At 54.6% G+C, this 24924-nt stretch overlaps 9 protein-coding genes across 9 annotated transcripts; 4 read left to right on the top strand and 5 right to left on the bottom strand.

The window, feature by feature from the left end:
• Positions 1–2: 2 nt before the first annotated feature.
• ASN2 (asparagine synthase (glutamine-hydrolyzing) 2) lies at positions 3–3025 on the top strand. The gene is made up of 10 exons (XM_076641784.1): positions 3–305; positions 599–750; positions 913–1450; positions 1531–1833; positions 1931–2033; positions 2117–2267; positions 2339–2380; positions 2465–2666; positions 2755–2794; positions 2878–3025. Exons 1-10 carry the CDS (start codon positions 134–136, stop codon positions 2975–2977), a joined length of 1803 nt encoding a protein of 600 aa, XP_076493890.1. The 5' UTR covers positions 3–133; the 3' UTR covers positions 2978–3025.
• A 275-nt stretch (positions 3026–3300) lies between these two features.
• Positions 3301–4431, bottom strand: BDY24DRAFT_399147 (uncharacterized protein). The gene is made up of 4 exons (XM_076641783.1): positions 4142–4431; positions 3908–3997; positions 3746–3792; positions 3301–3642 (listed from the first exon to the last, which is right to left on the bottom strand). The coding sequence occupies exons 1-4, from the start codon at positions 4210–4212 to the stop codon at positions 3371–3373; spliced, it is 480 nt and encodes a 159-aa protein (XP_076493889.1). The 5' UTR covers positions 4213–4431; the 3' UTR covers positions 3301–3370.
• A 78-nt stretch (positions 4432–4509) lies between these two features.
• BDY24DRAFT_443884 (OSTA/TMEM184 family protein) lies at positions 4510–8595 on the bottom strand (the record flags this gene model as incomplete). Its single annotated transcript, XM_076644806.1, has 15 exons — positions 4510–4930; positions 5005–5077; positions 5279–6715; positions 6781–6812; positions 6880–6938; positions 7021–7104; positions 7182–7301; positions 7373–7475; positions 7549–7620; positions 7695–7812; positions 7896–7984; positions 8085–8160; positions 8273–8320; positions 8427–8472; positions 8560–8595. 15 exons carry the CDS (start codon positions 8593–8595, stop codon positions 4714–4716), a joined length of 2610 nt encoding a protein of 869 aa, XP_076493888.1. The 3' UTR covers positions 4510–4713.
• Positions 8596–8980: 385 nt separating this feature from the next.
• On the top strand, positions 8981–11780 carry BDY24DRAFT_399138 (Metallo-dependent hydrolase). Its single transcript, XM_076641781.1, has 14 exons — positions 8981–9230; positions 9342–9411; positions 9512–9546; positions 9626–9980; positions 10087–10101; positions 10194–10536; positions 10673–10790; positions 10864–10927; positions 10996–11096; positions 11162–11174; positions 11237–11328; positions 11395–11428; positions 11497–11562; positions 11661–11780. Exons 1-14 carry the CDS (start codon positions 9007–9009, stop codon positions 11757–11759), a joined length of 1629 nt encoding a protein of 542 aa, XP_076493887.1. The 5' UTR covers positions 8981–9006; the 3' UTR covers positions 11760–11780.
• A 99-nt stretch (positions 11781–11879) lies between these two features.
• On the top strand, positions 11880–14828 carry BDY24DRAFT_417811 (MFS general substrate transporter; the record flags this gene model as incomplete). Its single annotated transcript, XM_076643774.1, has 16 exons — positions 11880–12075; positions 12222–12241; positions 12305–12335; positions 12420–12466; positions 12540–12572; positions 12660–12955; positions 13027–13363; positions 13430–13462; positions 13545–13559; positions 13626–13637; positions 13705–13785; positions 13861–13944; positions 14023–14112; positions 14182–14269; positions 14368–14503; positions 14570–14828. 16 exons carry the CDS (start codon positions 11880–11882, stop codon positions 14826–14828), a joined length of 1758 nt encoding a protein of 585 aa, XP_076493886.1.
• Positions 14829–15233: 405 nt separating this feature from the next.
• On the bottom strand, positions 15234–19068 carry VPH1 (H(+)-transporting V0 sector ATPase subunit a; the record flags this gene model as incomplete). The annotated part of the gene is made up of 12 exons (XM_076637532.1): positions 15234–15307; positions 15415–15466; positions 15562–15767; positions 15866–15926; positions 16004–16480; positions 16578–16830; positions 16955–17262; positions 17374–18015; positions 18220–18549; positions 18741–18797; positions 18868–18911; positions 19041–19068. 12 exons carry the CDS (start codon positions 19066–19068, stop codon positions 15234–15236), a joined length of 2532 nt encoding a protein of 843 aa, XP_076493885.1.
• A 72-nt stretch (positions 19069–19140) lies between these two features.
• On the top strand, positions 19141–21126 carry SYF2 (Syf2p). Its single transcript, XM_076641780.1, has 6 exons — positions 19141–19762; positions 19889–20138; positions 20271–20547; positions 20640–20736; positions 20826–20846; positions 20951–21126. The coding sequence occupies exons 1-6, from the start codon at positions 19265–19267 to the stop codon at positions 20996–20998; spliced, it is 1191 nt and encodes a 396-aa protein (XP_076493884.1). The 5' UTR covers positions 19141–19264; the 3' UTR covers positions 20999–21126.
• Positions 21127–21239: 113 nt separating this feature from the next.
• ERG8 (phosphomevalonate kinase) lies at positions 21240–23400 on the bottom strand. The gene is made up of 7 exons (XM_076641779.1): positions 22944–23400; positions 22477–22845; positions 22228–22405; positions 22004–22143; positions 21850–21924; positions 21646–21772; positions 21240–21551 (listed from the first exon to the last, which is right to left on the bottom strand). Exons 1-7 carry the CDS (start codon positions 23391–23393, stop codon positions 21349–21351), a joined length of 1542 nt encoding a protein of 513 aa, XP_076493883.1. The 5' UTR covers positions 23394–23400; the 3' UTR covers positions 21240–21348.
• A 944-nt stretch (positions 23401–24344) lies between these two features.
• Positions 24345–24885, bottom strand: BDY24DRAFT_417806 (uncharacterized protein; the record flags this gene model as incomplete). Its single annotated transcript, XM_076643773.1, has 3 exons — positions 24345–24579; positions 24668–24704; positions 24795–24885. Coding segments are annotated over 3 exons (363 nt in total), but the record flags the coding sequence as incomplete, so codon positions are not given.
• Between the last annotated feature and the right edge of the window lie 39 nt (positions 24886–24924).

Genomic DNA, 24924 nt, shown 5'->3' with positions numbered 1-24924 from the left:
CCCTTTTCTTTCTCCCCAACCTCCATCTACCCCCTCTACCCCCCGTCTCAAGCTCTCGAGCTTTCCCCTACTACCCCTACTACCCTCCCTCTCACCCTCCCTCAGCCACCCCCAGCTACCCCCTCGCTCGCCAATGTGTGGAATCTTTGGAGTCTGTGGAATCCAGGAGGACAAAATCCGTGCCTTCAGACCTAAGGCAGTAGCTATGTCTAAGAAGCTCCGCCACAGGGGGCCCGATTGGAGTGGATGTTTCGTTACGAAGGATACCATCCTTTGCCACGAGAGATTGGCCATCGTAGGAGTGGGTGAGTGGTTTCGTTCGAGCTCGAAGAAGGAGGGTCGGGAGGGCGAAAAAGAGCCACCGGCGCTTTTCCGCGCCGGTAATTGCTCTTTTGCATAGCTGGCTGTGTAGAGGGAGGTTGACTTGGTATATGGGTGCAAGATCAGCCTTGCACCTTTGATGGTGGTGGAGAAAAAGCTCACCAAACGAGTTGATCCTCTTTTCAGCCCGCGGCGCTCCTTCCCTTCCTTCAGCTCTCCGTCCTCCTTCTTTCTCAAGAAACAGGTCTGACTCGACTTCGTTTCCGTTCTTTTTCAGATACCGGAGCTCAGCCTCTCCTCAGCGACGACGGAACCATCTCGCTCTGCGTCAACGGAGAGATCTACAACCACCTCGCCCTTCGAAAGGGACTCAAAAACCAGGACGCCGTCTTCAAGACCCACTCTGACTGTGAAGTCATCATGCACCTCGTTCGTACCATATCTCGATCCTGTAGTAGCTCTGAGGAAACCCCTCGAGCTTCTTGAAGTGCTCATCTGCTTTTCTTCGCCCCGAGAGCTGACTTGTTCGTCCCTCCGATTCCTTCTCCTTCCTTCTCTCTCTCCTCCCTTGGCTCTCCTTCCGCGAACCAGTACAAGGAGCACGGAACCAACCTCTGCAACATGCTCGACGGCATGTTCTCCTTCATCCTCGTCGACACCTCCTACACCCCTTCCCGAGTCATCGTCGCTCGAGATCCCATCGGAATCACCACCCTCTACCAGGGCCACCACTCTTCCTCCCCCGAGACCCAGTACTTCGCGTCCGAGATGAAGGCCATCAGCGAGGAGTGCGACAACATCATCTCCTTCCCTCCCGGTCACGTCTACGACTCCCAAACCGGAACTACCGAGCGATACTTCAACCCTTCGTGGTGGGGAGGAGACGTCGGAGAGGCTCCTACCGGAGAGACCGACTTGAAGGAGTTGAGGGAGAGCTTGGAGGCTGCCGTCAAGAAGAGGTTGATGACTGAGGTCCCTTACGGAGTGCTGTTGAGTGGAGGGTTGGACTCGAGTTTGATCGCTGCCATCGCTCAGAGGGAAACCGAGAAGGTCCAGAAGGCTCAGATCGCTCTTCGAGAGGCTAGGTTGAAGAACGGACCTTCCGGAACTTCGACGCCAGACGGTGCTCGTGAGTATACCTTCCTTTCTGCCTCATTGAGCCTTTCTCGAGCTGACTCCCTATTCTACGCGTTTTTTCTTCTCCTCCAGTCGCCGAGGAGGCTGCTCTCGCTTCGTGGCCTCAACTTCACTCCTTCGCTGTTGGACTTCCTGGCTCCCCCGATCTCCTCGCCGCTGCTAAGGCCGCTGCCTTCCTCGGAACCGTTCACCACGAGTACACCTTCACCGTTGAGGAGGGGCTCGACGCCATCGAGGACGTCATCTACCACCTCGAGACCTACGACGTTACCACCGTTCGAGCTTCGACCCCCATGTACCTCCTCTCGCGGAAGATCAAGGCTATGGGAGTTAAGATGGTTCTCAGTGGAGAGGGATCTGACGAGATCTTCGGTGGTGAGTCAAGCTTTCATGGTTCTCTTTTCGGAACTTCACGAGACGCGTCGAATCTCGACGAGAAGCTGATCTCTCCTCGTGTTTCCTTTCCTCTCAGGCTACCTCTACTTCCACGCCGCTCCCGACCCCAAGTCCTTCCACCAGGAGCTCGTCAAGCGAGTCAAGAACCTTCACACTGCCGATTGTCTCCGAGCCAACAAGTTCGTTCTCTCGACCTTCCCGTTTTCAGTCTTCTCATCGTCGAACTGACTCGACCTTCCTCTTTCTTCCTCTATCTCTGCAGGTCCACCATGGCTTGGGGACTCGAGGCTCGAGTTCCTTTCCTCGACAAGTCCTTCCTCGAGGTCGCCATGGCCATCGATCCCAAGTACAAGGAGTTCGGAAAGGGAGCCGCTCAGAAGACCGACGCTGATGGTTGCCCCATGATGGAGAAGGTGAGCTTTCTTTCCCCTCTCATCTACCTTTCGAATCTCCACTGACTTTCTTTCTCTTTTTCTTCTTTTAGTACATCCTCCGAAAAGCCTTCGACTGTGCTCCCGACGGAAAGGTTCGTCGTCGACCTCTTCCCGTTGTACTCTCTCTCGCTTCTTTCCGTCGTCCTTAACATCTCCCGTCTTCTCCTTTTATCTAGGCCTACCTCCCTCACTCCATCCTCTGGCGACAGAAGGAGCAGTTCTCCGACGGTGTTGGATACTCGTGGATCGACGGAATGAAGTCTCACTCCGCTGCCGTCGTTTCCGACGAGCACCTCGCTGCTTCTGCTGAGAAGTGGGGACAGACTGAGGGAGCTGAGTGGACCAAGGAGGCTGTTTGGATCAGAGATATCTTCGAGAGTGAGTCTCCTTTCGTTTGCTGATCTGCTTCGAGAGAAATCGGGCAGAGAGCTGACTCCGACGCGTTCTCCTCCCTTCCTCTCACCAGAGCACTTCCCTTCGAAGGCTGCCGCTGCCACCACCGTTCGGTGAGTCCATCCTGCCTCCTTCTCATCTTTCGAAATCGAATCACTAACCTCAACGTTTCCTTTCGCGCTCGCTCTTCGTTCAGATGGATTCCTCGAACCGACTGGGGAATGTCTTCGGATCCTTCGGGACGAGCCGTCAAGATTCACGACCAGGCTTACGAGGGTGGAGTCAAGCAGGAGTAGATTTATCTCGTTTAGCTGTAAAAGGATATCTAGGTTGTTTGGTTTCTGCTTTGGGCGTCGGCGACGAGAAGAAAGGAAGACGAAAGGTGTCGAGGCTTCTCTATCTGAGGTTCGACCGGAACTCGAAGATGCGTTCAACTTGAGCTGATAGAGGCGAGCAAACTTTCTGCTGGAGCAGATTCAAGGACGACGAAGAGGAGTGATGGAATGAGAAAGAAGGAGCGAGCTCGCGTCCGACGACTCTCCTTCTTCCTCTCCCCTTCGTTTCTGTTCCTCCCAGCAGCTCGAAGCCCCCCTCCACGCTTCAAAACGCGAGACTGGGCTAATAAGAAGATCACATCCATACCCACATCTCTATGAAAAGTTCGTCAACGACAAAGCTCGCTTTTTTTTTTACTTCTTCCCCTTCCCCTTCCTCTCCTTCAGGTTCCCAGCGTTCTTGAGCTTAGCCGCTCCCTCAGGCAGCCACTCGTCCTCCCATCCTTCGGGCTTGTTCTTCTTTCCTCCCTCGAGCTTTTCCTGAGCGAGCTTTTCCTTGATGGAGAAGGAGGTGTGGGTAGGTTCAACGGGAGCAGCGTCGTCGGGAGCGGAAACGCCGTCCTGGTAGAGGTGTCGGTCGTCACGTTCGATGATTTGTCGTCCAGGGTTGGGGTTGGGAACCCAGGCTAGAGAGGAAGGGTAAGAGAAAGGGGAGGAAAAGAGGTTCAGTAGAAAGGAGGGAGGGAGGGAGAGGGAAGGAAGGAAGGGAGGCGAAGAGGTCGAGCTCACCTTTCCTGACTCCGGAGGTGATGAAACCAGGAGATCCCCAACCGTAACTAGAACGACGGAAGAGTGAGACGATGCATACAAGTCAGTTCGAGCTTCGTGCCTTCTCAATCAAGCTCGAGGAAAGGTAAGAAAAACGACGGAGAGAGGAGGGTCCAAACTCACCCAGAGTGAGCCGGAGGGTTGATGAACTTCCTCCAGACATAGCGGACCGTTAGACCTCCAACAGAGATCAACACAAGTGCGATGAAGAAGCTGTTCAGCCGCCAGCGAAGGGAGAAAGGTCAGAAACGAGGTTGTACGGGTCAAAGAGGGAAAAGGAGCAGCCAGCGAGCTCGTCTGACCTCCTTCCTTCCCTCCTCCTCTTCTTCTTGAGCTCAACGAGGAAGAGCGACTCACGTTTGGGCATCGAGTTCAAGACCAGAGGCGACGTCGAGAGCTTCGTCTTCAAGGGAGGTAGCGGAAGGCATTTTAGTAGAGTTGGAGTTGAGGAGGAGGGTGTTGGTTGGAGGGAGGGGAGGGAGGAACGGCGAGCTCTCGAGATCCGAGTCGTCGCTGGCCGTTTTTGGTTGAGCTCGACAAAGGACCTTCTAGAAGGATTAATGTGGCAGAGGGAGTTGAGCAGCTGAAGTTTTTCGCTGTTCTAAGGATCGACGGATAGAAGAAGCATCGAAGCTGATTTTGAAACGAGAACATCGAGGTAGAAGACATCGAGAGAGGGAAATGGGCCTCGACGCGCTTTGGGCCCTGAGACGAGTCAAAAGCACATGAAGATCGCAAAGAGACGTCCAGAGAAGAGCGAACAACGTAAATTAAGAGTTCGTGAAGAGTGAGAATAAGTAAGCAATCAGTAAACAGGTCGTCGGTCGGGCATAGATAGCGTTCGTTTCGTCCGTCGCCCCTTCTCCTCCTCCTCTCGTCTCTCCTCCTCCCACAGTCATCGAGGTCACCTCCCTCCTCCCTGCACCTCGTTAGGGAATCTTGGGTCGTAGTTGGACGACCTCCTCGAAGTGTCGGGTCGCGGGGTTTGATCCATCGATGGAGGAGAAGAATCGAGTCTCCAACGACGAATCTGGAAAGGGAGAGGACGAAGGAGGTTGTTTTGGTCGGAGGGATGACCGATCAGGACGAGGAGGTGCGATCTGAGTGGGGAGAATTGGGTATCGAGCGGGAGAGAGGGGAGTTGGGCTGTCGGAAGGCGAGAAGAATGAGAGGTCAGCGGAAGTCGCACGACCTTTTCTGGCACGCAAGAAACAACTCACAGGATGATCTTCCTGGGAACGGCTCGAGACTCAGGTAGGTAGAACCGGTTGGTCTCTGGGACGATTCGAGGTCCTGGACGGGTCGGAGGAGACGAGTCTCGTGTGGAAAAGAGGGGAGGAGGAGGTCGCGTCGACGCGGCGGCAGGAGATGGAGGAGGAGGTGAAGGCAGTTGAATTGGTGGAGGAGGTGGGGAAAAAGGATTGGAGTGTTGACAAGGGGAGGGCGAGAGCGGAGGAGGGGAGGATAAGGCAGTCTTGAAAGAGTTTGGCGAACCGACCTCGACGGGGAGTTCCATTCCAGCGAGGAGTGCTGGCGACGAAGGGCGAGTAGGACCGAAGGTTCCAGTTTCGGAGTTTTCGGAGGATCGATAGGGAGAGTTGGAGTCGGGGTAATTGAGAGCGCTTCCGTTCGAGAATCGATCCAGGGGAGATTCGGCGGAGACGTAGCTTGCTCCCGATTCTCTGTGTCGAGTAGGAGGTTTGATCGTAAGAGGGCTGGGGATGGTGCTGGAAGGCGAAGAGATCGATGGGAGGTGACGATGGGTGTAGGTTGGACTGAGGGGAGCTGGTGAGTTGTAGATCCTAAGGGAGTTGGGTCCGAGAGGGAATGACGGACGTTGAAGCTGAACTGGGGAAGGGTTGGCGTAGATGTTGAACGACGGTTCGGGTCCAGCTTGTCTCGGCGAGACCTCCTCCTCTTTGATGAGTCCGACGTACTTCCCACTCCTCTCTCTCCTCGACTGAGAAGCAGAGGGAGGCATGGCCGTCAAACCATCGTCGAAAGATCGAGGTGGAGGAGAGTCGACGCGTTGCTCGCTCTCAACAGCACCTCCCCCTTCAAACCATCTCCACCACCCACCGACTCCCTCCTCTACGACCTTGGGCTTCGGCTGAGCCTCTCTTCTACTCCTTCCATCGTAGTGTCGACGATCGATCTCGCTCTGAGCTGGGGAGGAGGGTCGAAGGAGGATGATCGGGGAGGGGAGAGGAGGCTCGAGTCTGGAGGAATGGTCGTTTGACGATGCAGCTGAGGAGAGAGCGGCCGCTTCGAGTCGACGATTGAGTCGCTCGTCTACCTCGGCGTCCAAGTCTGGGTTGGCATAGTTGGTGACGAAGGGTCGGGTGGGGAAGAGGGAAGGTCGAGGAGAGAGCGGTCGCGTCGAAGTTCTGTTGGGTCCGTTCGCTCCTCGACCTGCGGCATTCCTCCCTCCATTTCCTTCTTGGCTCCCACCATTTCTTCCCATCTCGGGATGTCGAGCATCGTACCAATCCTTCAACCCAACGATCCTAGCTTCCTCCCCAAAGCTTCCATCCCTTCGCCTCCCTCTTCCTCCTCGTTCTCGGGCTGCTCGTCGACGATCTTCCTCGTATCCCAGATCCTCCATCCCCGAATCCCAAACATCATCCTCCACCTCCTCATCCCTTGTTCCATCACTCCCAATCCCCCACTTCTCCTCCTCTCCCACTTTCCTCCTAGCCAAGTCTGCGGCGCTCAGATGAGGAGCTGCCTGTCGTTCCCTCCTCTTCCCCATGACAGCCTCGAAGTCCTTCTCTCGATCGGGTCCGTCGGGAGAGAGACCTCTCATCTTCGAGAGCATGTAGGTAGAACCGGAAGTGAACTCTCGGCCCATGTCTCGGAGATCGAGGGCGTGGAGGAGGGATTTCCATCGGGAAGTGATGAGAGTTCGATCTTCGGGTCGGTAGGTGAGGTCTGGAGGAGGGGCAAGTGAGAACAGTCAGTGAGGTAGTTGTAGCGGCTGAGAGGGATCCACTCACAGGTGAAGGCTCGAATATGGAGAAAGGCGAAGCTGAGGAGTACAGAGTCGACGCGTCAGTTGGACGAAGTACGAGACGAAGCGCGAAAGCAGCACTCACATCACCATCTCGAAGGTCTCCAAGAGAGCATTGAGTCCAACGAGTACATCCTCGGCCGTCTGGACAGTAGGGGAACGAGGGACGACGTCAGGTCTCTCAAAAGAAGGAGGGTGAATTTGTCGAACGACCAAGAATACAGACCATGTGCTTCGTTCCCTTGATAGCACCGTACGACGCGAGAACCGCAAGCATCGAAGCTTGCCAAAAGGTGAGGAAGACAACGGACTGGAAGAGGAAGAAGTGTTGTGGAAGTCGTCGGTCAGACCAGTTGGGAAACGACGCGTCGCTCGAAACGAACCTACCTTAATACAGAGGAACTTCATGATCGGGTTGAAGGGTTTGAGCTCCTTAGCAACGACGACGTAAAGTTGAAGAACACAGTACATCGCGATGGTGACCGAGACGGAGATGGCGATAGCAATCTGAACGAGAAAGACGCGGTCAACGACGAGGCTCGAAGGAAGGGAAGGAGGAAAGGAGAGAGAAATCGTACCCAGACATGCGAGTAGATGGGTGAGTAAGAGGCGATGCAGTAAAGGCCAATGTAGTTGGTGACGACGGCGGCGAGCGTTGAGACAGGTCGAATGAAGACGTATCTGAAGGGGGAAGAAGGAACGAGGAGGTTGAGCGCTCGGACGCGTTTCGAGAGGAATAAAGAAAAGAACGCACTGCATGATCCCCCATTTCTGAAGCTGAAGGAAGTACAACCCACTAGGTCTGTACTTTACCCATCTGAAGGGCCTGAGGAAACGGCACGAGCACGCAGAATCAGCGATCAGCAAGAGGACCGAGGACGAGAGGAGACTGAGACTCACCACATCCACTGATCCAGATGCTTGTCTCGAAACACCTCCTTGACCTCTTGTTCCGTCTCTCCAAGGTATGCGAGGAGGAGGTAGAAGAAGGAAGCGATCACGAACGCCTCGTAGCAATCTAAAGAGGAGAGGAGAGAGAGAGGGGACTGTCAGCTTGAACTCTGTCGCTCCTTTCCGCTGAGGGAAGTGTTGTAGACTGACCTCGGATGAGCTCAAAGTAGAGAGCATCTTGGTAGAAGACGTAAGAGAAGAACGAAACGATCCCGTAGATGGGCACCATGAGTAGAAGTCTGGAAGAAAGGGGAGAGAAACGCGTGCGAAAGAGGTCGAGTCGCGGTGAGGAAGGTTCGAGCGGAGGATAGACGAATGAGGCGGAGGGAAAAGACGCACCGAACGATATGTCGCTGTTGCCTTTTGTTGGTGTAGTAGGTGAGATGATGAAAGATGAGCCAGAAGCTGGTCGTAGCTGAGAAACAAAGGGGAAAGGGGCGAGGGAGAGGGAACGTCGAAGGTCAGCCCTCGTCGATTCTCACGCCTGCCGCTCAGTTTTCAGCCCTCATCAGGAGAGATGAACTCGCCAGAGATGATCGCGAAGAATCCAGAGATAATCCAGCCAACATGATGAGCTGAGAGATGATGGAAGAGGCAAGCGGGAGAGAAGAAAAGGTCGGCTTGAGCTCGAGTCCTCTGCGCCCATCGATCGTCCTTCGCTTCTTCAGAGAGCCCTCTCACCTTTGAAGACGATGTTTCCATCTGAGTAGAAGGGTACCGGATCAGCCTATAGAGCCGGGAGCAAGGGCATTCGGAGTCAGCTCGAGCATCAAGAAGGAAAGACGGGGGAGAGGACGAATGGAATGAAGCTCACCTCGGCTTCGTGAACAGGGCAAGAACTGTTCCCCATCGAGAGTTCGTTGGTTTGAGAGTCGTAGGTCGTAAAAAGTAGAGTCGTGAAATATAGTAGCGTGTAGATTTGTCGTTCGTTGCGTCGTCGGAGAAGGTCTGGGTCGTGTCGAAGAGGAGGAGGGAAGGAGAGGGGAGGTCGGTTCGTCGCTTCAGCCCTGGACGAGCTTTCTTTTCAGATCGAGGCAACCTGTTCGTATAGAAGGTGGTGGTTGGAGGTCAAGAAGAGTGTGAGCTAGAGTAGACATGGTTTCCAAATCGATTCCCCCCTCTCTTCGGGGGTCTTTGTGGAGGTTAGGAGTAAAAAAAAGGGAGAGGAGGAAGAGGAGCAGAAGTCGATCTCCTCTTTGGTGAGCTCGAAGCTTCCTTCCCTCCCTCCCTTTCCTCCCCCCACCATCATCGACTCGAACCGATGGATACTTCCTCGCCTTCCCCACTCTCCTCAGCCCTCGTAGCTCATCTCCAAGCTCGAGATCAGCTCATCGCTCAAGAGAAATCCATCCGATTCGACGCGGAGAAGCTCGCTCACCTCTCGCCCGCTGAGAAGGAGGCTGAACGGATCGTCCGAGCTATCAGAGCTGAGGAGCACATCTCGGTATGGGAAACAAATCACGAGAAGCCAGATCTCTTCCCTGGGTGAGTTCTACTACGAGATGGAGGGGAGGAGGGAGGGAGAAGAAGGGAGGGCTGAGCTCGGACGACGTCCTTGAAGCTCACATCCCTCCTTCTTCCTCCTCTTCCTCACAGAATGCACTTCTTCACTTCAAAGTCCATCATGGAGAAGACCAAGCTCTTCAAGCTTCTCAAAACTATGCCAGTGAGTGGTGTCGTTCCTTCCCTTCTCTGCCTTGCAGCCGCTCAACTTCGCTCGTCTCCGAGTCTGATCAGTCCTCCTCCTCTTTCTCATCATTTCTCAGAAAGGATGTATCCTTCATTGCCACATGGACGCTATGTGCGTCGTCCTCGTTTAATGGCACCCTCAGTCATCATCCCATCCTCAGCTGAGCCTTGCCGTCCTTCGACTCTCTCAGGTGCGACGCTCGGTTCCTCCTCGACCAAGCTCTCCTCCATCCTGAGATGCACATTCTCTCCCCCGAAGGTCCTCTCCCCTCCTCTGGACCCTTCAGTACCTATCACTCGTCTCTCAGCTCCCTGCCAGAGTTCACGGCGCTCCCTCGTTCGTTCAAGCCAACGGCCGAGACGTCCATCTACTCGGACGAGTACGTCCCTGGATCTTGGATTCCTCTCTCAAAGGCTCGAGCGGATCATCCTGTAGGAACGGAGGCTTTCGACAAGGCCGTACTGGGACTGCTCACTATCGAACCCGGAAGCTCGTACGAGGATTACCCGACGAGCGACAAAATCTGGACGAAATTCGGGGCGACGGTGAGTCGTCCATCGCTTCCTCGACGCGTCTTCCTTTCCACGCGAGCACTCTGGGCTCGGTGTGGGACCACATACTGACTCTCTTTCTTTCGGCATATGTCGCCAGTTCATCGTATCGAGAGTGAGCCTTCTCTCTGCCCTTTTTCGCCTCTCTCCTCCCGCTTCCTCGCTCCCGCTCGACAACTCGAAGCTGACTCTTCGTTGCCCCCACAGGGTCTCCTCGGTTTCGAACCCATATATCGAGCTTACCTCAAACAGATCTTTTACTCCGCTATTGAGGACGGAGTCGCTTGGGTCGAGACGCGGATCAACTTCCTCAGCCCGACCATGATGGCCGCGTCTGGAGCGGACGACCTGAACCATTCGGATTGGCTTCGGATCTACCACGAGGTTGTCGAGGAGGTCAAGAAGGAGATGGCTCTGAAGGGAAGGTCTGACGACTTCTGGGGAGCTATCGTAATCTACACGACCATCCGTTTCGTCGAGAACGATCATCTGCGAGAAGCGATGGAGGACTGTATAGCGCTGAAGAAGCAATTTCCTCATCTCATCGCTGGTCAGTTCTCCCTGCTTATGGTAGTTTACATAGCTATGCTTCGCCTCGTGAGGGGCTACGTTACCTCTTTCATGGCCGAACACTTGCTTCGAGACGCGTCGAACTGATCAAGCTTCTCTCTCGTGTTCTCCTTTAGGCTTCGATCTCGTCGGCCACGAAGACTCATTGAAGCCTCTCAAGTACTACCTCGAATCTCTCCTGTGGTTCCAAGATCGAGTGAAGGAGGAAGGACTTGAGATCCCTTTCATCTTTCAGTGAGTTTTCCTCCGTCGCGCCCGCTGCTCTTCCCCTCTCTCCCACTGACGCGATATCCTCTTTCGTTCACAGTGCCGGAGAGACCCTCGGAGATGGTGACGCTATCGACGATAACCTCTTCGATGCTATCCTTCTCGTGAGTCTCCTTGTACAGATCTAATTTGTCCGTTCCGTCTCTGACGCCTCTTTTCTCTTCTCTCCCAGGGAACGAAACGGATAGGGCATGGCTTCTCGCTGGCGAAGCATCCTCTTCTCATGCAGCTCTGTCGAGAGAAGAAGATCGCCATCGAAGTCTGCCCGATCTCGTGAGTCGAACGAGTCCTCCTCTCTGTCTCGTCGCTGACCTTCCTTTTACGCGTTCGTTTCGCAGGAGCGAGATCCTCGTGAGTCCAGATTTCCTCTCATTCGTGATTTGGATGTTCTGACTCTCATCTCTTATTCCCAGCGGTATACTCCCTCGATTTTGAACCACCCGGTTCAGATTTTGCTGAACAACGGAGTCCCTGTCTGCCTTTCCTGCGACGATCCTCAGATCTTGTGAGCTCTCTCCATACTCTCTTTGCTCTTCGAAGAACGATGCTGACCTCTCGCTTCTCCTCTCAGCGGCAACCTGGGGTTGTCGAATGATTTCTACCAAGTGAGCAACCGTTTCGCTCGACCCCTCGTCGTAGGCTCGCACTGCTGATTCCTCCTCTTCTTTCGCAGGTTCTGGTTGGATCTGAAGCGACTGGGTTGATCTCTCTGGCAGTTCTGGCTCAGCAGAGCATCGAGGTACGTCTCTTCCTTCCTTCAATATCGTTATCAAGACGCGTCCAGCCCGCGGCGACTCACCCGTCGACCCTCCCTTCTGTTTTTTGCGTCTCCTGCAGTACTCCTGCATGGACCCCGAGCTCAAGAAGCGATGCCTAGCCATATGGAGGAAGCAGTGGGAAGCTTACGTAGACATTATTGTTGCTGGAAATGCATGAGCTTATGAGTTTTTTTCCTGATCTCGCCCTCGGCTGAGACCGAGGCAAGGTGCAGCGGGAGGTTCAGCCCTTCCCTCTCTTCTCTCTTGACCTTCTCCCCTCCAAGGTAAACCTCAAACGATGTCCTCTGAAACTACTCCTCTTCGAACAGGAGACGTGGACCAGTCGTATGGATCTACACCCACAGCCGTCTCGGTCAGCTCGCAGGAGGAGGAAGAGATTGTGAAGGATGGAGTCGAGGATGGATCCCTCCCGAGAGTCCAGCTTACTCCCAAGGAGTTTTGGTTGATGTTGTTGGGGCTGTTCATGACTGTCTGTGAGTCAAGATTCTTCCCTCGGGCCTTTGATAGTTGCTCTTGGAATCTACGGGACTCGTGAAGGGAAGGAGAGAGGAGCGGACGAGGTGAGCTCGACGAGGAAGAAGCACTGCTGACTTTCCTTCCCCTCTCCTTTATATCGAAGTTTTGGGAGCTCTCGATACTGTAAGAAGTTCTTTTCGACTCCCAACGAACAAGTCGTAGCTGAATTACGATCATTATCCTCAGACGATCGTCGCAACGCTGGTTTCAGACATTGGTGAGCTCGAGCTCTCCTTCTTCCCTCTCTCAGCCCTTTTCTCGTCCCTCAGCTTAATAGTTCGTTCTTTGTTTCCCTATCTAGGCTCTTACTTCAACGCATCGCATATAACTAGTTGGCTTGGTGGAGCAGTGAGTCTGCAGCGCCTTGATGCGTGAGCCGTCGAAGCCTGCGTCTGACTCTGCCTGCCTCGTCTCTTCTCAGTACCTCCTCAGCGTCTGCTGCTTCACTCCTCTGGTCAGTCGCGTTGTCAGAAGATACTAAATAGTCTGTTGAGCTCAAGCCGACTGATCATTGATTCGTATTTCTCTTCCGTCTCCATAGTACGGTCGACTCTGCAACATCATCGGACGTCGAGCATCGTCCCTTCTCGCCGTAGGGGTCTTCACCATCGGGACGATCGGTTGCGCGTTCGCACCTACGATGAACACTCTCATCCTCGCTCGAGCCATCGCCGGTATGGGAGGCGGAGGGATAATGACGGTCAGCTCTGTGGTTCTCTCCGACGTCGTTCCTCTGAGATCGAGAGGGCTCTGGCAGGGTTGCTTGAACGTCCTCTTCGGAGCTGGGTCTGGAATCGGGGGACCTCTCGGAGGATATTTGAGTGATACTCTTGGATGGTGAGCTCTAGTTTTTTCGTCGCGTTGTCGATCTGTTTTTGACCCTCGTCCTCTCCCCTTCACCTTCGCAGGAGATCCGCGTTCATCATCCAAATCCCCTTCCTCCTGTTCGCCATGGTCCTCGTCTCCTCCTACCTTCACATCCCCATCCCACCCTCACCCGACGGCAAGGTTCACTCGATGCGTTCGCGTCTCGCCAGGATCGACTACGCCGGATCAGTCACACTCGTCTTCTTCATCGGCTCGTTCCTTCTCGGAATCTCTCTCAAGACCAGCAGCGAGCTCCTCTGGAGTGATCCTCGAGTCTGGGGACTCTTCGTTACCAGTGGAGTCTCGGGACTCGCTTTCCTCTGGGTTGAGGCCTTCTTTGCTGCTGAGCCCGTTTTGCCGTTGACTTTGCTGAGAGAGGTGAGTTTCAAGTCACAGGGTCAAACTTTGCTGCTTGAACTGACTGAGCGTCTTTCACTTCTGTAGCGAGGACCCCTCGTTGTGGCTATCAACAACTTCGTACGTCAACGAGTCGATTCGGAACCCAACGAGAACGTCGAGACTGACTCCTCTCCTTTCTCTCTTTCATCCTCGACCCTAGCTGTTGGCAATGATCGTGAGTCTGTGCAATCGTGAAACTTTCAATCTCTTTCCTCGCTGACTTCGTTCATTTCCTTCTCAGGCGTTCATCACGGTCAGTCGTCTCCCTCCTTCCTTCCGCTTCTTCACTTGCTGATCTCCTCCTCTCTTGCTTTACGCAGCTCTACACCGTCCCTCTCTACTTCGTTGCCGTTCAACATGCGACTTCTTCGGTGGCTGGGTCTCATCTCATCCCAAACTCTGTGAGCTGGTTCTTCGTTCTTCCCTTGGGAGAGCTGAGCTCTAACGCGTCGTCTTCCTTTCTTCTCTTTCTCTAGATCGCTCTCTCGATCGGATCTCTTTCTACTGGATGGTACCTTCGATACTCGGGTCGCTACTACAAAGCTACTAACTTCTCAGTCGTGAGCATCCCGTCCCTCTTTTTTCCTTTTTTCTTCAGCGCGGCGGACTGATGCTTTTTTGCCTTCGACTGCCGTCAGTTCTTGGTCCTCGTCTCCTGCGTCATTCTGGCTACATGGAATGAAGAAACTACTCCTCGATGGCTCTTCTGGATCGGAGTCGTGCCCTTCGTTCGTCCATCATCGCCGTTTGCCCTTCTCGTCGATCCTGACCGATAACTCGCTTCGCGTTATCTCCAGGGTTTCGGTTCGAGCGCCGCCATCACCTCAACTCTCATTGCGATGATCGCCTCGGTACCACGAGATCAGATGGCTGTAGCGACAGGAAGTGAGTCTGCCCGTCCTTTCTTTCTCTCTCTGTTTCAAACGACGCGTCTTCCGTTTCGATCTGACGCTCTATCTCCTTTCTCTTTCGCCTTTTCTTAGTCTCGTACACCTTCCGAACCTCCGGCCAGGTTCTCGGCGTCTCCCTCTCCGGAGCGTTAACGCAAGCGGTTCTCCAATCCGAGCTCTCGAAGCGGATCACAGGCGAAGGATCTCAAGCCGTCATCGAGAAGATCCGGTTCGTTTCGTCCCTCGTCCCTTTCGAGCTCTCTTCGATCCTGACCTCCTTCGATCTACCATCCAGGCACTCCACCTCCTACATCTCCACCCTCCCTCCTCTCCTCCAACAGCAAGCCACGCAGAGCTATGCCAAATCTCTCAAGGCTGTTTTCATGGTTCAGGCAGGTCTCGCTTTCCTCGCCATTCTCGTGACGCTCTGCTTGCCCGAGTACCCTCTCGATGGGAACGGAGGAGGAGCGGAGCAAGCCAAGGTGGCGAAAAAGTCGAAGGACGTGGAGAGGGCTGCTGCTGGTGTTGGGGGTGGAAGAAGAGAGGAGGAGTGAGTATCGACGCGTCGTTGAGGGTTTCGGTTAGATTTAGATTTGATTAGAGATGAAGAATGTCTGTGCGTTTGTAGAACCTGTCCTGTGAGAAAGATCAAAGGTACGGTCTTGCTGAAGCGGTTACGAACTCACTATCGTTCGCAGCTCTCGTACTGTCCTGGCCCAGCGAACGACCGAGCCGGTTCAGAGGGACGAGGTAGGATGAGAACGACCGACGGTGTTGGTTCGTTCCCAATCTCCCAATCTCATCTTTTCACGTCCAACTAAATCCAAGAACGACCACCTCGATGTAAATACTACTACTACGAACTCCCTCCTCCCTTCTCTCCTCCTTTTCCTTCCTTCTTCCCACCTCCATCTCTGCCTCTCCCTCCTCCTTCCAGCCTTCCTTCCTAATCTAAAGGTTTAAGCGTCCTCCTCTCCGAGGTGAGCGAAGCTCAAGGGAGTGAAGGGGTATCCAGCGGCGGCGTAGAACTTTCCTGTTAGCGACGAAGAGACAGGGAGCAGAAAGAGGGTCAGCCAACGAGGTCGACAAGAGTTTTGTAGGAGGGAGAAAGGACGGAAGAGGAAAGAGAGAGCGACGAACCGTTGAACTCGACCCAATGAAGACGAAGGGCGTGAAGGAAGGCGGAGAGACCCTGGCGACGAAGAAAGGAAACGAAAGAAAGGTCAGTCGGAACGCAACGAAGACGCGTCGACCTCCCAACCCAAGAAAAGACGCGAAAAAACTCACCTCCATGATACACAGAATAGCCAAGGTCAATACGAACCACGTCGCAAACATGAAGACGACGAAGAGGGTCCTGAAGAAGCCTCCGTCGGCGGCGGTGACGGGGAACGATCCTTCGAGGGTCATGTTGTAGAGGACCTCGGAGAGCTGAGCGTGAGCGAGGGAGAGCGCCCAGAGTCGGAGGTAGGAGGCAGTGTTGGAGATGCATCCTGGAGAAGGGAAGAGACGGGAGGGGGATGAGAAGTCAGCGAAAAGAAAGGAGGGACGAGGGGGAGAGGGAAAGGAGAGGAAGGAAAGGTAGACGAACCGAGACAGAACTCAATGGTGTGAATGACCTGGTGAACGATGATCTCCGAAGCGTCGAATTCCTGAGGGAGAGAAGGAAACAGAAACGAGCAGGTCAGCTCGAGCTCGAGAGGAACGAAGACGACTCGAGAAAACTCACTCCATGCTCCTCGTCCATCTGCTGAGCCACAGCCGTTCCGTTCCCTTCCTCCTCATCCTCCTGCTCTCCCTCCGTCGAATGCCTCGCCTGATCCTCCAACCCCTGGTATCCCTGCCCCTCGATCTTCTTGTGCTCCTTCAGCAGCAAGTACGGCTTCAAGCACAACATCCACGGCACGCACACCAGCGCGACGAGGAGCAAGATCGTCTGCAGCGTCGCCTGTCCGGGGAAGAGCTGCTCCTTGGGATCGACGGCTCCGGGGGAGAGGAACATGTAGATGAGCATGTTGAGGAGTCCAGGAGGAGAGACGAGTCCAGGTTGGGTCCAGTCGACGGACCACTTGTAGACGATGCAGATGACGAGGTAGCCGAAGATGGATTGCATGAAGAGGAGCTGAGGGATGAATTCGGCGTAGATGGACATGTACTTTTTGAAGTGGATGTGGTTGGGGACTTGGAGGCAGATGGCGAAGGTCATCTGAGGGAGGAGAGAAAGCAAAAGGAAGGTTAGCTCGAGCTCGACGCGTCAACTTCTGACGAGAAAGAAACGAGGCGAGAAAGAGACGAGGACTCACGTGGATAACTCCGAGGATGATACTCATCTTCATCTTGTACGAGTTGGAGAAGACGAGAGCGTTGTCCGAACCGTGCCAGGCTGGGTCGAGACCGAAGGCGTAGGTTCCGTGCTGAATCGCAGAGACAGTTCCGTTCGAGTGAGGCCACTCCCATCCGGATTCGAAAAGGGTCATCGACTTGGAGAAGATGTCGTTGTAGATGAGTCCGGTGAACATCGAGAAGACTCCCATGAGGAGGATGATGTATCGACCGCTGCGAGAAAGGGATGAAAAGGAAGGAAGGGAAAGACGCGTCTCGAGTCAGCTCTCTCTCTCGTTCCCAATCGACCCTCTTCTCGTCTCGCCTTCTCAGGCTGCGAAGAGACCTCGGTACTCACAAAAAGAACGTCTCGAAAATCTCTCCGAGTCCAGCCTTAGCGAGCTTCTTCTCGTAGAGGCACATGTAGGCTCCGACGGCGAAGGCGAGGAATCCGTGTCCGAGATCTCCAAACATGACGGCGAAGAGGAAAGGGAAGGTGATGACGGTGAAGAGTCCTGGGTTGACCTCCTGGTAGGTAGCGATTCCGTAGGCGTCGATGATGGTTTGGAAGGCCTCGGTGAATCCGGTGGTTCGGTGGAAGGTAGGGGGAGTGAGGTGGGTTCGAAGTTCCGAGAGGATGGGAGGGATAGAGGTTCCGGCGGTTTCCTGGTGGGGAAGGAAAGCAGAAAAGATGGAAGAGAGTCAGATGAAGTCTCGAGAGAAGAGAAAGACGAAGAAATCGAAACGAGAAGGAGAGCAGAAGGGAGAAAGACTCACGGTCGCTCGTCGAAGCGCCAACTGAATCGCCGTGATATCCCTCGAAGGACACCAACCCTCAGCGACGAGAGTCTTCCTCCTCGAGTCGTAACTGAGCAAGTTCATCGTCTGGAAGACGGCCTTCTCCTTCGCGACGGCGTCCTTCCAAGCGGAAAGTCCCTCCGCGATCTTGCTCAACTCGACCCTCCTCGTCTGAGTCGTGTTCCAGCACACGGTGTTGAGATCCTCGAGTCGTCCCTCGACCTCCCTGAGGGCGTCGTTCCTCTTGTCGGCATTGGAATCGACGGGGTAGAGGGTTCCTCCCATGGACTCTGCGACCTTCCTGATCTTGGTGAGGAGTTCGGCTCCGTGGGCAAAGATGATGAAGACGTTCTTCCTGGTCTCGGTTCCGGTGACGGGGTCGACGAAGAGCTGCTCGATCTCGGCGTAGTTCATGTAGAGGTTTCCTCGAAGGACTCGCCAGAGGATTCGCTCGAAGGTGGGCATTCGGAGTCGATCGATGGTTCCCGAGACGAACTCGAGGTCGTAGCCCCCTGCGAAGCCTGAGTCCGAGGGCCCTTGGTCGTGGGTTTGACCTTCGAGGAGAGGAACGGTTCCTTCGTCGTCGAACGAGGATCGGATTTCGGTTTGTCGACCTTCGGCCTGGGAGGGAGGAGAGGAGGGGAGGGAGAGGGAGGAGGGAAGGAGGAGGAAGAGAAGAGATGGGAAGGGACGAGCGGATGAGAGCGAAGAAAGAAGATAAATGGTCAGATCGCAGCTCGTAGAAGCATAGCCAGCTGGCCAACCCAACCTCTCAGAAGCTCAACCTCCTCTGGAAAGCAAAGAAGAACCGACAACTCAACTCACCTGTTGGAAGAAGACAGCCGTCTCCCTCAAGACGCACTTGGCCTCCTCGAGCTCTCTCTGCTTCTTGACGAGAGCCTCCCAACTAGCGTTCATCTGTCCCAACCTTCCCTCGTGCTCCTGAAGCTTGACGTCGAGTTCGTCGATAGCCTGAGGCCCTCTTGGACCGACGGTGATGAAAGGAGGGATGGAAGCGAGGGTAGGAACGTGGATGGCAGGCGAGGTGACCGAGTCGATCTGAGAGCCGAAGAAACGGATTCGACGTTCCATCTCGTCCAGTCGTCGAATATCTCCTACGAAGGATCGTTGGAAGGCGTTGACATCGGGGTTGAGCTGGAGGAAGGGAGGGATAGAGGAGGAAAGAAGAGAAGGGAAGAAAGGAGACGGCGTCAGCCGTGGATCATCTAGAAGGCATGCTCTAGGAGCCCTTCTTGCGCCGGTAGAGCTCTCTAGTCTGCGGCAGAGGTGGAAGCTGACCCTGGGGATGGTTGTAGACGAAAAAAGAAACGAGAGAAAGCACTCACATCCTTGAACTGAAGGTTGCCCATCTCTCCGAGCTCGCTGATGGTGTCGTGAACGACCTGAAGAAACAGACAAAGAAGGTTAGCTTGCTCGTTCTGCAGACCAGAAGACAGAGTAAGTGATGCTCACCTCTCCAGGGATGTAGAGTTGGACGAGAGACATCTCCTCCGAACCTGTAAAAGACGACAAGCGAGGCGAGAGAAGGAGAAGGAAGAAGGAGGGAAGGAGGGGTCAGCTTGAATCCCTTCTTCGCTCGCTTTCCTTCGATCGAGACGCGAGATATATAGATGGTGTTTACTCACGGAAGAGGGAAGGGTACTGTGTAGTCATGGTGTGTAGATTTGTGTTCTCTTTTGAAAGAGAGGGTGGTGGGTGAGGAGAAGGAAGCATAAAAAGGGGATCGTTCGAAGCGTCACTTCAAGCGATTTGGTTGCTGTCCTCTCCTTCTTGCTCCCAGATCCCCAACTCCCATCCATCTCCAAACCTCAATCTTTCTCTTCTCTTCTCTTTCTTCTCCCTCTTCGCCATGCCTCCTCGTAAATCCAAAGCCGCCGCCGCCACCACCACCGCTCCAGCAGCAGCCTCCGCCTCGACCTCGAAACGATCCTCTCGAGGGAAGAAGGCTTCCTCCCCTGAACCCGTCGACGCTTCCTCTGATCCTCTGGAACCTACTATCCTCGAAGCAGCAGTCGGTACTCTTGTTGAGACTGTCGGTGGAGCGATGGAGGGAGTCGAGTCCGTCGTAGGCGGAATCGTCGACAAGGTCGTAGAGCTCGCGAACGTCGAAGTCCCAACTCTCCCCGTCGAAGCCATCCTCGAGGCAGGAGAGAAGGCCGTAGACACCATCGAGAAGCTCGCAGAGACCGAGATCCCCAGTGCGAAGGAGGTCGCAGAGGCCGTCAGGAAGGGCAAAGGGAAGGCGAGGGAAGAGGAGTTCGTCGAGAGTGGAACGTCCAGCACCAACGGACCAAAGTTGACGATTCAGGAGAGGCAGCAGAAGTTGAAGGAGCTCAGACTCAAGATGGTGAGCTCAGTGTCTTCTTCTTTCAAGCTGTAGTAGCAGTCGCTTTGGGTGGGTTCATCGCTGACTTGACGTTCTCTCTCCTCCTCCTTCCTCTCCTTCCCCTCCTCACCTTCTTCTTTCCCTCAGAACGCTTCCTCCGCCGCCAACCGAAAGGATCTCATCTCGGAACATCAGAAGAACAAGACCTCCTCTCGGGAACTCGCTCACCTCGAGAAGAACAAGAGGCTCGCAGAGAGCATGAGGGAGAAGGCGGACGCCGAGGAGACGGGAGAGGATCTCGAGAGGAACAAGGTCTGGGGGTGGTCGATCGAGGACAACGAGAGGTGGGAGAAGAAGATTGCTCTGAAGGAGGAGGGTGCCAACAAGGGTTTCGTTGGTAAGTCCCTTTACATCTCTTCTACTCCCATCCCTCGAGCTTCAGCTCTCCTTCCTTCCCTAAGTCCCTCCACGCGCTCGAGCTCACCTCCTCCTCCTTCCTCCCATCCTCGTTTCCCTTCCCTACTCCCAGACGAAGCCCACTCGGCCAACAACGCCTACACCCGACTCACCAACGGTCTCAAACCCGATCTTCAAGCCTACAACCGTCAAAAGGAACTCGCTCTCAACCTCGCTCCTGGAACCCTCACGTCCGCCTCCGCTTCCTCCTCCGCTCAGTCCAAAGCTCTAGCCAGGATGAAGCCCATGACGAGCGACGACCTCTACCGTGACGCCAACAGTCTCAGCTACGCCAACAACAAGCCGAGCGAGGAGGCGATCGATAACATGGTTTCCAAGTTGAACGTTGAGTGAGTCCGACTTTCTCTCTTTCCCTTCTCGCTTTGTTTCGTTTGTTCTTCGACGCTTGAGCTGACCTTTGTGGCTTGGGGCTATACTTCAGGATCGACTCCCGATCGAAGTCGTCTCGAAAGAGAGCCAACGACGACGAAGGAGACGTCACGTACATCAACGACGCCAACAAGGTCTTCAACAAGAAGGTTGGTTTCTCGTTCTCTGCCCTTCTCATCTTCAGATGCACTTTCTGATCACTTCCTTTCCTCTTTCTCCCTTCTTTTGTCGTCAACAGATCACTCGATACTACGACAAGGTTCGTCCTTTCCCTTCCCTCTCTTTCCTCCCGTTTCTTCGTCGAACCCGTTCTGACTCTTTCTCTCCTCTCTCCCTTCTCACGTCTGTTTTGGTCTCTAACAGTACACCAAGGAGATCCGAGCCAACTTCGAGCGTGGTACCGCTCTTTAAAGACGGGACGGCTGTCGTTGTTGGTCGTTGTGGATTATCGTTTTTGCGTTCTCGTCGTGTTTCGCACTCTGGTTGGGTTTCGATTGTAGTGTTTGCCTTATCGAGATGAGATCTTGATTGTACACGCGGTTCACTGATCTCGGGCGCTTGTCTTGTTGAGTGAAAGAGAAACGAGGGACGAGGAAGAGACGCGGGTGCAAAACCGACGCGTCTTTCGATCTTGCCTCTTCTTGAACGAGGCTGAGAACGAAGAACATCGCATCCCATCAGCGCCGGCTCATCTCTCTCAACCTAAATCAAACCTAACTCAAACCCAAAAACAGATTTACCCTCCCATCCTTCCCGTCCTCTCAAACCAACACCCCCTCCAGCCCCTTCACACTCCCCTCCTTCTCAATCCTCAACCCTCCCATCTTCTCCGCCCTCGCCGAAAGAGGACACACCGACATATCCTTCCATCCGACCCAGACGCTCTCGACCTGCTCGGCGGGAGTGGGCGAACGGGTCGAAGGGAGATCAATGACGAGAACCCAGATGGCGTCGAACCCGCCGGCTGCAAACGAAAGGAGAGTGTTAGTGGAGGATTTGAGGAGGTGAGAGGAAGGAAGGAAGAAACGAGGAGGTAGGGGAGGGAAAAGAGGACTCACCGCCTGGAACTCCAGCCGCGACGACACCCGGAAGGGCGTAGCAGGCATTGAGGAGGGAGGTTTGACCTGCTGGTTCGATAGGGACGGAGGAGAGATCTCCCATTCGTTTCATGAGGGACCGGATGGACTGAAAGGGATATATGTCAAGGTCAGTTTTCGACAGGGAGGAGAACGATCGACGCGTCGAAGAGGAACGAAACGAACTTGGGATTGATCTCGAGTGGTCGAAAGGACGTCGATGACCGAGTTGGCTGTTTCCGAAGCAGCTGAGCCTGACCACTGTTGGACGAAACAAGCAGGCGAGGAGAAAATCAGAACGGGAAACAGAGAGAGGGAGAAAAGAGAAAGCTCGACGCACACTTCCTGCCCTCCTCGTCGCACAAGCCGTGAGAGCTTCCTCGTAAGCCGAAGGATCCATGCTAGACATGGTGTTGAGAGTATCGAACATGATGGCCAGAGCGTCGTTGGCGTTGGAGAGGGTCTTCCAGAGCATGTCCGCTGGACGAAAAGGAGAAAGAAAGAAGAGAGCGTCAAGCTCGATCAAAAACGATTCGAATGGAGAGCGCGTGAAAGGATACGAACCAACGGTAGGCTCAGCAGCTTTCCACTTGAGTACCTTCCCTACGAGCGAAGGAGTATCGCTCCCCGCGTCGACGTCGGCTAGCATGAGTCTCGTGTGGGCGGGGAGACCGAAAGGGTTGACCTCGTTCGTCCATTTGGGATTTGAAGGTTGCAGGGAGGGGAGGAGGGAGGAGGAAGGCTTCCGCAATCAACGAGGAGGTCAGCATAGATTCTGTCAGACGCGAAGGAGAAAGTAGAATGAGAGCTCACTCCTTCCTCAGCAGTCATCAACTCCTCCAACGCGTCGACTCCAAACTTGCGATAGATCTGCGATCCCCAAACGGCACTGCTGACGTCGAACCCACTTCCAACCTTCCCCTGAGCCAAGCAGTGACAGTACTGAGCGACGTTGTGAACGAGCTGCATCGGTTTGTTCTCTTCCGAGGGAGTTGAAGAGGAGAAGGCGGAGGTTGGGACGGCGGAGAGGTGAAGGAGGATGGCGGCGCAGAGGGAGGTGATGAGAGCTGCTGAAGAACCGAGACCTGTTTTGTGGACGTCTCCGAGAGTAGTGTGGGTTGGTGCGAAAGGTGGGAGGTGGGAGAGGGAGTCGAAAGTGAGAGGTAGGGACAGAGATTCGAGCTGGAGAAGAGAAGGAGGGGTGAAAGCTCAGCTCGCTCCTCCTTCCTCCTTTGCTTTCTTCGTTGAGCTCGTACAGCAACCATAGACAAGGTACTGACCTGTTTTCTTTGCGAGTAGAAGTCGTTATCTCCTAGGATAATGATATCCCATCCTCCTTTGATCCCTTCTGCTACCTTCTCCTTTCCTACGAGCTCCTCTGCGACCTTCAACGTCTTCTCGACAGCGATCCGAACGAACTTGTTCTTCCCTCCCTTGCCAACCTCCTGCTCCGTAACCTTCCCTGTCTCGGAATCTACGAGATACCTCCATTCCGCATCGACGAACTGAGGTGACCGAACTGTAATGATGGTTGCTGTTGTGGAGGACGAGTTGGAAGATGAAGGAGGAGGAGGAGGAGGAGTTGAGGTCGAGGCGATGGAGGTGTAGAAGCGAGAGGAAGTCGAGACGACGTATCCTTGATGGGAGGGATCCAAGACGAGATAGCCACCAGCAAGGAGAACTTTTCCGGGACTGGAGACCGTAGTTCGTTTACTGGTAGAAGAGGACATGACCGTTGAAGGGAGGAGAAGAAGGGGCATCGTTCGACTTTCGAGCTGACCCTCACCCTCCGTTTCCCTTCCAACTACATTCTCCTCCTCCTTCTTCCCTTCTCAACTTTTCGATTCCCTTCTATCAACCATGCCCACTTCTTGCACTCTCCTCTCCCTCAACCAAGACGTCCTCTCGGAAATCCTCGCCCACCTTCTTCTCGATACTCCTCCAGAGCTCAACCGAGCTTCCATCCTCCGAACCTGCTCCTCCCTTCACCTCCTCAGTCTCCCTCACCTCTACAGGATCGTCGATCTCACAGGATACAAAACGATGGACGAGATTCCGACCAGGTGGTGTTCTCACGTTAGAGGGGAGGAACGGCGAGGTGGGAAGCTTCGTTCGAGAGCTCAGGCTCAGAGGAGGCGACAATGGTCCCAAGATGGAGCCTACACGTGAGCTCTCGCCGGTAGAGCAACAAGCCTGCCTATGCTAGTTACTGAATGTCCTCTTCTCGCTTGGTTGTATCTTCCGACTTTTAGTCTTCAAAGCCCCTCGTCTCAACCTCCCCAACTGCTCCTCCCTTGCCCTCGCGGCCGCTGGGCCATGGATCCACTCGATCCGATACCCTCAGCTTCCTAGCATCCTCTCGCAGCTCCCTATCACTTCCTTTTCTTTCGATAAAGAGCGACCCCGTCACTCTATCTCTCTCCTGAACACTTACGGAGCCAACTCGCCACTTGTCGTTCTTGGGTCGAGCGATCCGCTGTGGAGAAGGGAGCTCGACATCTTGACGATCCAAGGATATATCTGGTACGAGCAGTTGTACGACGAGGACGTAAGCGTTTCGAGACGGTTTCGGACTGGGTCGTCAGGAGCTTGGTCGCACGCTTCCACGTCGCTCAGAAGGGGGGGCGGAGCCGGGAAGAAGTCGAAGTCGTCAACCTCTTCTTGGGCGTTGAGCCAGTTCGTCAGAAGACGTTCCTCAGAGGGACGGAGAGGATCGAGTTCAGGGGGTGTTCAAAGGTCGTCGAGGAAGCGTTCAGGAAGGAGATTGAGAAGAGGAGGAAGGTTGGGCTGAGCGCGTTCAAGAAGAGGATCGCATCGACGATCGTGTCCGTGGAGGAGGACGGGACGGAGAGGAGGTTGGTGGAGGGTCTTTGAAGAGTCTGCTTGGCCGTTAAAGGTGATCGTAATGGTTTGGATCTCATTCGAGCGTACAAAGAGGAAAGGGATCGAAGCGAAAGTAAAAGGGACGCGTCGCTCGTTCCTCTTCTGGATCGTCTCGCTCCACGCAACAAGAGCTCCGTGAGGCCTCAAGTACTGAAGAGCTATGAGGAAAAAAGAAGGAAGAGATCGAGTCAGGACGCGTCGAAACGACTCGAGGGCGGCGACGAAAGGAAAGGGAAGAGAGCACGAACCCTGCTCGTAAGCCTGGGATCCAGAGGCAACGACGACGGCAGCGTGGGCACCAGCTCCGCCAGTGAGCTTCTGAACAGCCTCGACGACGTCCTGTGAGAAGAAGAAGAAGGAAGTGGGGAGCGTCAGTAA

The sequence above is a fragment of the Mrakia frigida genome (genome assembly GCF_051309035.1).
Source record: "Mrakia frigida strain ATCC 22029 unplaced genomic scaffold BDY24scaffold_31, whole genome shotgun sequence".
In the NCBI taxonomy this organism is placed as follows: domain Eukaryota; kingdom Fungi; phylum Basidiomycota; class Tremellomycetes; order Cystofilobasidiales; family Mrakiaceae; genus Mrakia; species Mrakia frigida.
This window is presented reverse-complemented; position numbering and strand designations above follow the sequence as displayed.

What these genes read in the sequence shown, in the direction of transcription:
- SYF2 (XM_076641780.1), top strand. Translation starts at nt 19,265, where the DNA reads ATGCCTCCTCGTAAATCCAAAGCCGCCGCCGCCACCACCACCGCTCCA. An exon ending in TGCCAACAAGGGTTTCGTTG is followed by an intron (nt 20,139 to 20,270) that starts GTAAGTCCCTTT and finishes CCCTACTCCCAG; the next exon opens with ACGAAGCCCACTCGGCCAAC. An exon ending in ACAAGGTCTTCAACAAGAAG is followed by an intron (nt 20,737 to 20,825) that starts GTTGGTTTCTCG and finishes TGTCGTCAACAG; the next exon opens with ATCACTCGATACTACGACAA.
- BDY24DRAFT_399138 (XM_076641781.1), top strand. Translation starts at nt 9,007, where the DNA reads ATGGATACTTCCTCGCCTTCCCCACTCTCCTCAGCCCTCGTAGCTCAT. An exon ending in CATTGCCACATGGACGCTAT is followed by an intron (nt 9,547 to 9,625) that starts GTGCGTCGTCCT and finishes CGACTCTCTCAG; the next exon opens with GTGCGACGCTCGGTTCCTCC. An exon ending in TCTTCGATGCTATCCTTCTC is followed by an intron (nt 10,928 to 10,995) that starts GTGAGTCTCCTT and finishes CTTCTCTCCCAG; the next exon opens with GGAACGAAACGGATAGGGCA.
- ERG8 (XM_076641779.1), bottom strand. Translation starts at nt 23,393, where the DNA reads ATGTCCTCTTCTACCAGTAAACGAACTACGGTCTCCAGTCCCGGAAAA. An exon ending in CCACTCGAGATCAATCCCAA is followed by an intron (nt 21,773 to 21,849) that starts GTTCGTTTCGTT and finishes TATCCCTTTCAG; the next exon opens with TCCATCCGGTCCCTCATGAA. An exon ending in CGCGGCTGGAGTTCCAGGCG is followed by an intron (nt 21,552 to 21,645) that starts GTGAGTCCTCTT and finishes TTTCGTTTGCAG; the next exon opens with CCGGCGGGTTCGACGCCATC.
- BDY24DRAFT_399147 (XM_076641783.1), bottom strand. Translation starts at nt 4,212, where the DNA reads ATGCCTTCCGCTACCTCCCTTGAAGACGAAGCTCTCGACGTCGCCTCT. An exon ending in CTTGAACTCGATGCCCAAAC is followed by an intron (nt 3,998 to 4,141) that starts GTGAGTCGCTCT and finishes GCGGCTGAACAG; the next exon opens with CTTCTTCATCGCACTTGTGT. An exon ending in AACCCTCCGGCTCACTCTGG is followed by an intron (nt 3,793 to 3,907) that starts GTGAGTTTGGAC and finishes CCGTCGTTCTAG; the next exon opens with TTACGGTTGGGGATCTCCTG.
- ASN2 (XM_076641784.1), top strand. Translation starts at nt 134, where the DNA reads ATGTGTGGAATCTTTGGAGTCTGTGGAATCCAGGAGGACAAAATCCGT. An exon ending in GTGAAGTCATCATGCACCTC is followed by an intron (nt 751 to 912) that starts GTTCGTACCATA and finishes TCCGCGAACCAG; the next exon opens with TACAAGGAGCACGGAACCAA. An exon ending in ATCTGACGAGATCTTCGGTG is followed by an intron (nt 1,834 to 1,930) that starts GTGAGTCAAGCT and finishes CTTTCCTCTCAG; the next exon opens with GCTACCTCTACTTCCACGCC.